We start from the raw sequence: 11,979 nt of genomic DNA on the forward strand, positions 1-11,979 counted from the left end.
CCATCGCTTAATATAAAGATAGACATAAGGAGTTGTCACCAATCTTTTTTATTTATGTGCGATTAACTATCTAACTGAATATGTCCCATTTAAAGAGAAGTCTCAAGTTTAACTTAAGTATCTTTAAATAGCATGTTCTAATTCACGAAACTAGATTCTATGTTCGAAAGTGTAATTACGTGTAAGGAAGGTTATAGCACCCTCACAACACATATCTAAAAGATGATACCAGTTTGATTTCAAATTATTCAAACCTTAATATATTTTTATAATTTTATCAAATAATTTAATTATTAAAAATTATCCCAAAATTACTCCAATAATTTGATAACAATTTAAGATCATTTTTTTACCTCATGAGTATTTATAGAGACTATCGTTCCACTTTAAAAATGCTCCATCGTCGGATTTATTAACACATTTGATTGAAAAAATAATTAGTAAAATCTTCTAATAGTTTGGTAAAATTTTATTTTGATGCAATTCTCTCAATATTTTGGTGAGATTTTATTAAAAAAATTTTTATAACATTTATTTTAAAAAAACTCATTAAATATTTTAATAGTTTGCTAAGATTTAATTTAAGATTTAAATTCTTCAATAGTTTGATATAATAAAAAAATAATTTATTTTTTTATAAAAAATTAGGTTATGAAATTCTCCAGTTTAGTAGAATTCATAATTTAAAAAAATTTTAAACCAATGAAAATCTTTCAATAATTTGATATGACTCATAAGTTTATTTTTTAAAAAAATTTATTATTATCATGTTATATATTTTAAAATATCCATGGTCAAAATAAATAATAAATAAAAAGATAAAATAAAAATATACCAATTGTTGGACCAAGTCAATGTTGAAGTCAAAAAATTGAGGTTAATATGGATCCAAGTTAACTCTTGATCCAAGCCTGAAATGAGAACTTAATGACTTGGGTTCACAAATAGGCCTAACTTTTTGTAGATGGCATACGGGCTAGAACTATTGCACTGATTACTGGGTCTAGATGAGCTAATGCAAGCAACTGCATCTGGGCCGAAGCGGTCAAATGCATCTGGGCCAAGTCGTTTCAGAAGCAAAACGCAAGTCTTGAATAGGTCAAAGGAACCAGGTTCCTTGGTGCCCAAAACTGTGCCTTTTAACTGAAAAAGGGCTAAGATGAAGGTCAAAGGAACCTAAGTCCCTGATGCAAAACGCTGCCGTTTTTTACTTATAAAACCTTCAATTTCAGCCCTATTTTTCATTTTTGCCTATTAACTTTCTCTCTCTAAAAGGTATCCTCTCCCTTCTGTTTAGGTAATATGAATTTGGCAACCAGGAAAACTAGAATCAGGCGAGGTCACTGTCGCCGCTGGCTGCCTCCTTCACCGATCTGCCGTGCTTCATCGCAAATCATCATCGGTGCCAGAACCCCCAAACCTTTGTCGAGTTCCCTGCCTCTCTTCTTCACTAAAATGTCGAAACCGAAAACCCACAGCCTAGACTACCTTCAAATGCTGCCTCTATCACATTTTTTGGCATCGATCCAATCATTCACCTTTGCTAGACTGAACACAAGTAGTGACCCCCTACACCCAAAAAAAAAAAAAGCAAAATGATTAGATAGTGCATAAATAATTTTATCATAGATGAAATGCAAAAGATTTACAAAGTAAATTGATGATACGATTAAATTAACATAATATTATATATGTTAAATCGATTCAAAAATTAAAAATATCATCAATTATTTTCGATAACTTTTAATAAAAAAAATTATTTTATCTTTTGAATCTAAAAATACTCCGTACACTCACCAAACCTCGAATCGGGGACATGTGACTTTGGGGTATTCTGACCTAAACACACCAAGCCAACAAATGGGAACAAAGGTCGGTTGTTTCCTTAAGGTTTCTATACGATTAATTGTAAAAGCAGGATTTATGATTGGATAGTAATAAAAAAATTTTATAAAAAAATAATGTTTACTCTTAATAGCAAGATTAAGATTTTTTACTATCAATTTGAATTTGTTCAGACATTTTATTTATTATAAGTGGAATTTTTTTTTGCAAATTACATTTTTTATTTGACTTTTAGTTTGGATGATTTTTTTTTTTTTACATAAAAAATCTTATATTCTTTATAATGCCAAAAAGAAAAAAAGGAATAAAAAACTCTTATATTTTTGAATTTTTTTAAGATTCTAGAAAAAAATAAAATTTTTTTAAGATTCTAGAAAAAAATAAAATTTTTTTTCTTTTGCCCTCACTTAATTACATTTTCAAATTATATAGATAATATTATTTATCTTTGAAATGTAATAATTTTTATAAGATAATATGTAAATAAATTTTTTAATATATTTTAAATAAAGATTATATTTTTTTAATTAAAATCATGGTCTTTGTTATTTTCAAAAAATATATATTATAAAAAAATTATTTTTTAGAGTAATTTCAGCAAAAACTACATTTTTTTAGATTAAAAACATAATTTTTATTAAAAATATATTATGAAAAGAATTTTTATATTTTTTTAATTTCAACAAAAATCTATTTTTTTCTTAAAAAATCTGTTTTTTTTGTTGAAATTTTATTTGTTGCTAACAAAGAAAGGTAATAAATGTTTTTTTTTTTGGAAAAGACGATATTTTATTGCGAAAAAAAAGTTTTAATTTTAATATTTACTAATTTTTCTTGTTTCAAAACGTCCTGTGTAAAAATAATAATCTTTTTAACATTTTTAGCTATCATCTACCATCAATGCTAATGGGTTCCACTCGTTTTGAAAACATAAAACTTAAAATCATTTGTTATCCTTCATTCAAAAAGCTATCTTATGATTCACATATTTCCCCATTTTCTTAATTGTAAAAAAAAAAATGAACTTATATTCCATGATACAACATTCTTTTATCAATTTTTAATAATTTTCAACAACTACAAGTTCTACTATACAGTTTTATTAAAAGTGTATACTAAATTTATTTTGTATTTTTATAAATTCTGTACTGTATGGGAAGGTGTTTATTAAAAAGAAACCATTATCATTTTTTAAATAAATTAATTAATTAAAAAATATTTGAAATATTTAACTAAATATATAAATAATTTATAATTAAAAAATCCTATAAAATGTTAAATAAATAAGTAAGTTATTTTTATATTTTCATATTTATCATTTGTTATTCTTTTATTATAAAAAATAATATAAAAAATAATTTTATATTCCTCTAAATAAATATAAAAATCTTACTTTTTTTAAGGTCAACAAACCTCAATAATCACTCATTCTCTTTTAATATCACTTTATCAAAATTATTTTTTTCTTAAAATCTAAAAATTTATGAACTAAACATTTTTTAAATGTAATGATTACATATTTACGTTGAACACAATTAAGTAAATTAGTTTTGTACTAGGAGTCCAATGCAAAACTCAACACTGACATACACATGCATAAAAATGTTTCACCTTTTGACCTTATATTGATACTAATGATCTAATAATTTATGTATTTATGTTATGATTATGTTATTTTGTTGTGTCAAATATATATAAAATACAAAAAAATATATATGTTAAATTTGTGTTATACATCAAATACAAAACTTCTTTTTTGTTTTTATCAAATTTATATTTTTTTTATTAAAATTTTAAATTGTATCGATTTTGTATTTTTTTATATTAATTTTATATCATATTATTATATTATATTCAAGGTTATTATATCTGTATAACATTTTTAACTTTTATCATTAGTCCTACTTTTTTTTTTTTGGTTGGGTATTTTGATCCGAGTGAGACTTTACAAAACTAGAAACAAAGCTACGATGAATTATAAATAGCTATATTAATCAAGTTTCTTGGACAGTTTTTATCTTAAAAAAGAAACAGTATAATCTACGTCAAAGGTACATTTGATGCATATATTAATTGTATTACAATATGATGTAATCTCTATAAAACTTAACAGATGCTCTTAGACGTTTTTTATAAACAACATTAACAATTGCAATTTGAAACTCGAGTCCTGGGCCCCGCTTTGTTTGATTGGGAATAGGATGTGGGTTTTAGCCCCAACAAAAGGCGAAAGTGTTTGTCCCCTTTAACCATGGCCTTTGCCCAACAAAAGAAAAGACAATATATTATACATATTATCACAGACAAAAAGCATGAGAAACATTTGACTTGGCGATGCAATCAAGTTACCAAAGTGCCCACAACTTTTTTTTTCTCCGCTACACGAAGACAACGAAGGTTTTTCCTCGGTTCTTCCATTGGCTGGCTGTCAAAGATTCCTGGAAATCACGGCGTCTATCGTCCTAATTCTTCTCATAAACCAAACCTCTTTTGTCCCTTAACTGCCTCCCTTTCATGCTTTATTCATCCGTTTGTCTGTTTTTAGTTTCCTTTAATCCTATATAATTCCGCTTGACATTTACAAACATCAAAGTTGACTACTTCGATATTTAGTTGGAAAATTTTCATTGGTTTTTATAAAACATGGCTACGAATAATGCTTTCCCTGCGGTTGAAAAATGTGCGTCTATAGGCCGAGAAAAGCACACGGTGGTCGCTGACATGGATGGCACCTTGCTTATAGGCCGTAGCTCTTTCCCATATTTCGCTATGGTTGCCTTTGAAGTTGGCGGAGTCTCGAGGCTCCTTTTCTTGCTCTTAGCTTCACCACTTGCTGGACTTCTTTACTACTTTGTCTCCGAATCCGCTGGCATCCAAGTTCTTATTTTTGCAACATATGCTGGGATGAAAGTGAGCGATATCGAATCAGTGGCACGAGCAGTGCTGCCGAAATTTTACTCTAGTGATCTGCACCCCGAGTCATGGAGAGTCTTTGCCTCGTGTGGGAAACGTTGCGTTCTTACTGCAAATCCTAGGATAATGGTGGAAGCATTTTTAAAAGATTTCTTAGGGGCTGATATGGTTTTAGGCACCGAGATAGGAACTTACAGAGGTAGAGCTACAGGATTTGTTTGTAAGCCAGGGGTACTTGTCGGGAAGAATAAGGCAGATGTTCTTCAAAAGGTTTTCGGCAAGACAAAGCCAGATGTTGGGCTTGGGGATAGGCATACTGATATTCCCTTCATGGCAATGTGCAAGGTAATTAGCAAAGCAAGTTCTGAATTAAGCATAAACTTTCGATCGTATATATATATATATATATATATATATATGATTAACTAACAAATAAATAGAAAACTATTGCAGGAAGGTTACGTTGTGCCACCAAATCCAGAGGCTAAGGCAGTTACAAGCGAGAAGCTCCCAAAACCTATCATTTTTCATGATGGCCGGCTTGTTCAAAAGCCAACACCTCTCATGGCTCTCCTAATAATTCTCTGGATCCCCATAGGATTCCTCCTGGCCTGCTTGCGCATTGCAGCTGGTTCACTCCTCCCCATGCCAATAGTCTACTATGCGTTCTGGGCACTTGGAGTTCGAGTCACTGTCAAGGGCACCCCACCTCCTCCAGTCAAAAAATCAACCGGTGAATCTGGTGTCCTCTTCATTTGCTCCCATAGAACATTACTTGACCCAATCTTTCTCTCTACTGCTCTTGGACGCCCTATCTCCGCAGTGACCTACTCAATCTCTCGACTCTCTGAGATCATCTCACCCATCAAAACTGTTAGACTAAGCAGAGATAGAGCAACAGATGCATCCATGATTAAGAAGCTACTTCAAGAGGGTGATCTAGCTATCTGCCCCGAAGGAACAACCTGCCGTGGACCATTTCTTCTGAGGTTTTCAGCCCTGTTTGCGGAATTAACTGACCAGCTTGTGCCCATTGCCATGGTGAACCGTATGAGCATGTTTCATGGCACCACAGCCAGGGGATGGAAAGGGATGGACCCATTCTACTTCTTCATGAACCCTAGCCCAGCATATGAACTAACTTTCCTAAACAAGCTGCCACAGGAGCTTACATGCAGCTCAGGAAAGTCTAGCCATGAGGTTGCCAATTATATCCAAAGGGTGATTGCTGCAACTCTTTCATATGAGTGCACAAGCTTTACTAGGAAAGATAAATACAGGGCCCTGGCTGGGAACGATGGGACTGTTTGAGAAACCTAAGCTTTCAGCCAACAAAGTGATACGATGTTAATTTTTACTTTCCTTTCTAAAGTTTATACTTTTGTTTCTTAGTGATTGATGTTTTGGCTAAAGCTTAAATACCAGGTACCTCCAGCACCACAGATGTGGTGCAGGGGATTAGATTATTTTTTGAAGCATGAACCCGAAGAAATTGGTGAAAACGAAAAACACTTCTTTCTGACTTTTTTTTTTTTTTCACAAAACAGCAGTGGCAGATCCAGATTATTTTTGGATTTTTACTTATAATATATATAAGAAATACCGATTTACTAATTTTATAGACGGAAAATGTGTATGAGAAATAAAAGATTTTTTTTTCACGGTTTGATGATGTGCAAAAGAAAATTTTGAGGTTATTAGGAAAATTGTTTCTTCAAATTTTATTGTTTTCCACTTTTTTGGGGTATCCACGGATACCTTAGATCAAGTTTTGCATCCGCTACTGAAAAAGAGTTTGTAGTTTCGGAATAGAAAAAAAAATTATAAATATTAAGATTTGAATATCAAATTTGTTGGATATCATCTTATAATATATATCACTTTTTAAAAATAAATATATAAATCAATTAAATTAAGTTTGGGTTCAAATTTACACTTTATTGTAACATTATATGGGATATTTCTCACAATTGTGATAAATCATACATCTAATTTCAAATAAAGGATAAGGCCCAAATTTGGATGACAGTTTTGATTATAAAAGAGCAATCACAGAGTACTATTAGAGTTCAATCGATTAGTTAGAGTTTCTTTTTTATTTTCTCCAGCAGCAACATCATCAACCATTTATGAATTTAATTTGATGATTACATGTAATCCTGAATACTACCAGCTTCTACGATTTATTAGAGTATAGGAAAAGCATCTGCATATACAACAAGATGCAATACCTGTAATTTATAAACAATTATAATATAATAATTTAATTTTTTAAAACAAAAATACAAATTAGTTTTTTTATATGAAGTAACTATCATATTTGAATCAATATTAGTCATTGATAATTTTTAATCAGATATTATATATATTTTGTAATATATATGAGTTTTCTTTATAAATTTACTAGTAATTTTTAACAATATTTTGGGGAAAAAAGTGTTAGTAAACTGTAGTAATTAGCACTCAAAGTAACAATTTATATATTATAATAATTGATTATATTAGAGTTGGCACGTGAATAGAATTGACGCTTGGAAGTTACAAGTTTGTGATAGTTTATTCGTGTAATATCTTCTTTTAATCAGATAAATAGTAAAGAGTTTAAAGATAGATTATGAATTTCAAAAATATAATAATTTATAATAATTTATATCTATAATCAATATATAAAAGACAGATATGAAGAATCTTTAAATTGAGATGAAAATGAACATTTTAACTCGTTATATTTCAATATTGATTGTAAACACTTCATATTCTCTGAAAAAAAAAATTTTAATTGAAATGTGTTTTGATCGTGAATTGGATCTTAAGAAAAATTTTTTGGGCCCAAAAATTAAAAACTAAAAAATTTTAATTTGATTTTGACTTTGATTTTAATTTTTAATTTTGATTTTGATTTTTAATTTTAATTTTATTTTTGGTCAAAGTCAAAAAAGTAAAAAAAAAAAAAAAAGAAAATCATCATAAAACCAAACAAAATCGTGTGGATTTATTTTTGAAAAGCTTTGGATTTGATTCAGCCATCCTAAATTCTAGTTTTAAATTCAACTTCAGACCTTAAATTTATTGATTGATTAAGTATAGAAATCTTGGTCCCCAATTCATGCAAAAATCACAAAGAATTGAATCTTAGGAAATTTATCCTAGATTTGGAAGGAATTGAATTTTTCCAAATTAAAAGAGTTTGAATCCCTATATAAAGAACCACAACCTATGAATTAAGGAGAACAAGCAAAACAAAAGCAGAAGTAATAAGTAATAGAGCAACTTAAGCGTTGAAATTTTTTGGCTTTTGAGGTTTTTGTTTAGCTTTCTGGTGTTTTTCAAAATTATTCTAGGTATTTTGGGATTTTTAATTTGTTTGCAATTTTGAGATTTTGATCTACTATTGAGAATTCTATTTGTGGAATTTTCATTTGAATCTAGGCTTGGGTTTAGGCTTTGTTCTTGGTTTTTGGAAATTTGGTTTAGATTTTTTAGAGTTTGATTTCTCAAGCTTTTGGTGTTTTTGGGAATTTGTGTTTTGATTCTTCGTTTTAGTTTGGATTTTGGATTCTAAAATTTTTTTAAGTTATGAGAATTTTTTATTGAATTCTAGGTTTTTGAGGTTTAAATTTAAATTTTTCAATGAGAAGTTAAATTTTTCGGTATAAATCACAGTGGTCGAAGGTTGTTAACTGTGGTCATTTATTGGGTTCTGGGTTTTTCTGGGTTTGGTTTGATTTTTTTTATGCCCTTGGAATTTTTCAATGCCATATTCTAGAATTGTTGGCCGACCGTTTGAAGTTCATAGTGAATTTTAGAGAAAAGTTGGAGTAAAAACCAAGCTAGAGAGAAAAGAAGAATTAAGGTCTAAAAAAAAAAAAAAACTGATTTTGGCTTTTATTATATATGACTCACGATGTGACCCAATTGATCTCCGCATCAATCTATTGGAGATTCGACCTGAAGTACAGGTTTCTCCTTTTCTTTTTTTTTTATTTTGATTTTATTTTATTTTTGGGATTTATTTTTAGCTTTATTTTATTTTTTTATTCTATCTTTTTTATTATTTTGTTATTTATTAATTGTGTAATTGAATTTTAAAGGATGAGAAAAAGATAAAAAACTTTGATTTAATTTTTTCGCATGATAATTTATATTATTGCATGATTTTAATTTAATTGCATGTTTTACATGATTAATTATTATTTGCATGATTATTTATTAATTGCATGATCTTTTATATTCTTGCATGATGTTGATATTTGCATGATTGCATGATATTTTTGCATGATAATTTTTTCATAATATTTTATTTTATTGCATGATAATTTTGGTATGAATTTAATTTGTTGCATGATATCCTTGTGTGATTTTTTGTATGATTTATATATTGGCATGTTTTAATTATTGCATGATTTGATCATGATATATTTTTATAGAATTTTTATATAACAATGTTATGTAAATAAATAAAAGGGACTGGAATTGATTTACATGATAAAAATCATTTTTGATAACACTTAGGTAAGATAACGCATAATTAACTTGGTACCAATTTTGGATGTAAAAGGGTGCTAAAGCTTTTCTTGTACATAACTGACTCTCAAATCTTAGTTTTGTTAATATAGACTAGAATTACTCTTTTTAAGGACCATTAGTTTGCACTTAGAACAACCTTAAAAAGGATAAATTCACAAAGGTAACCAATCACACTTAGGTAAGATAAAGATTTGTGACGACTTCATAGTTCTATGTCTAGTAGGTGGGTTCTCCCAACCTAGACATTATGACAGTTTAGTGAATCCATTAGAGACTGATGAAAGAGTCAAGCCTATAGTTTGTTATATGTTATCTTAAGCTTTGCTTTGATGGTTTTATATGATTATTTATGATTTTCATATTACTAACCTATTTGTTTTTGTTTTCTTATTTGTTTATTTTATAGATTTTAATTTTTTATGTACACTAATTTATACGATTATTTGGTATGTCCTTTTACACACACCACATTTACATTCATGTATGAGCTTTATACCCAGGCTTTGTCCTTTATTAGGAGGAAGCAAGTACCTACACTCTCACAAGATAATAACCTCCGTATGAGCTAGTGAAAACTTTCATTCAAATTAAACCCTTTTTATTTAAGCCTATAATGGTGGGCGATGATTGAGGTGTCTTGCTAGTATATAATAAATGATGATCTAAGAAATAGTTTGAGAACCTTTAAATTATCATACTATGGCTACTATGACCAAATCACTATGGCTACTTACAAAGCCATAGTATACTATGACCAAATCACTATGGCTACTTACAAAGCCAATGACACAATAGAAAAAGTTGAAGAATTGAAGATAAGGGTGCCACCAGTGGGAACATATAGCCAAGAACTACTAGATTCTCTCAATAAGGTTCAAGACTAATATCAACAAATTATGGATTACTTTCCACAATAAACTTTGGACCTTTCATGGATGTAATATTGGATTTGGTTAGAAATAACTTTCGATTCAATAAAGATTTTCTTTGTTAACAATTGTTATGTGGCAAATCCTCCTTATTGCATTCATGCATTCATGTATTCATATATAAATATCTTTCTAAAGTGCATGATAATAAGTCATCCTAATTCTTAAAAATTATGATAAATCAAAATTCAAAGAAAGCTCAATCTTTAAACAATCTAAGATACTATAACACTAGATAGATATCAAGTAAGAATAATGGAAGAAGAAAACACTCTCCGCTTTTAAAAGCTTAAAAAAACACAAAAAGAACTAATAAGCCATCCTAATTCTTAAAAATTATGATAAATCAAAATTCAAGGAAAGCTCAATCTTTAAACAATCTAAGATACTACAACACTAGATATCAAGTAAGAATAATGGAAGAAAAAAACACTCTCTGCTTCCAAAAGCTTGAAAAAGCACAAGAAGAACTAAAGGGGTAGTTTAAAACTGTTACCAAATTGTTAAAAAAGCATGACTAAGAGGAAGAAAGTGATAGAAGAAGTGGTGATACAAAATGAGAATGATCCACTATACGCTCTTGGCTTTGACCTATATTCAATACATGTATCTCAAGAGGCCCAGCATCAAATGCCATTCACTATAAGTTATCATTATGTGCAGACTGACATGTTGATAACCATTACTCCTACTCCCATTACCCCTGTTCTTGAAATCAATTAATTTAATCCTACATAAGTTTCAAATATTAATAATCCCAAAAGAGTTAAAATATTAAAGATAGGCCCTGTTGAAACTAAAAAAAAGCTCTAAAACTTAAAAGATATATCTTATTGAAGAAAAACTTAAAGCTATAGATGGGATAAACTTTTATGGGTCATGCTACTAAACTCTGCTTAGTCCCTAATGTGATGATTTCACCAAATTTTAAAGTGCATAAGTTTGATAAGTATGATGGGACCAAATATCTTATTACATATGTAATAATATATTATCGTAAGATGGCTACATATACTTATAATGAGAAGTTGCTCATTTATATCTTTCAACGTAGTCTCACTGGTTCAACCATTATGTGGTATCTACAACTAGATAAATCTCACATTCATGGATGAAAAAAGTTCGCAAAGGCTTTAATTATATAAGCATATTATAAATATAACGCTAAAACGTATGTCTTTCCAAAACATGGAGAAAAATAAGAGTGAAAGTTTTAAAAAATATGCTCAAAGGTGAAAGAATATGGTCACTCAAGTTCAACCTCTATTAATCGAAAAAAAAACCATAGTTTTATTTCTCAATACTTCCAGGGCTCCATATTATGAAAGAATGATTGACAATACCATTAAGAACTTTGCTAATATAGTAATATTTGGAGAAATTATTAAAAATGCTATCAAGAATGGGAAGCTAAAAATGGGTGAGACATCTAATGCAAAGAAAGGAACTGCACCAAAATAAAAAAGAGGCTGATGCTTATACTGTATTCTGTGAAAGGCTATAATTCAAAGGGTAACCTCAATATCCTTCATACACTATGTACCAAGACCCTTACCATTCTACCTATAACATCTCACCAAACACATATCCTTACCATCCCATACCACTCGTTTATCAACCTAGTTACTAACCCATAACTCCTCTGTGTGGCCTTACACCCACAAACTAACCAAATGCATAAACTAGTTACTCAAAAGAACCTCAAGCTACCTAAGAAAAGATTCAAATTAATCCTATCCTGGTGACCTACATCGAGCTATTTTTT

General features: G+C 29.3%; 1 protein-coding gene across 1 annotated transcript; it reads left to right on the forward strand.

The window, feature by feature from the left end:
- The first annotated feature begins 3,989 nt into the window (after nt 1-3,989).
- LOC111317399 (glycerol-3-phosphate acyltransferase RAM2-like) lies at nt 3,990-6,109 on the forward strand. Its single transcript, XM_022919824.2, is given in 3 exon segments — nt 3,990-5,103; nt 5,212-6,065; nt 6,067-6,109. Coding segments are annotated over 3 exon segments (1,512 nt in total). The 5' UTR covers nt 3,990-4,488.
- Nucleotides 6,110-11,979: the final 5,870 nt, after the last annotated feature.

The sequence above is a fragment of the Durio zibethinus genome, chromosome 2, assembly GCF_047325235.1.
Source record: "Durio zibethinus cultivar Kanyao isolate XHJ-2024 chromosome 2, ASM4732523v1, whole genome shotgun sequence".
In the NCBI taxonomy this organism is placed as follows: domain Eukaryota; kingdom Viridiplantae; phylum Streptophyta; class Magnoliopsida; order Malvales; family Malvaceae; genus Durio; species Durio zibethinus.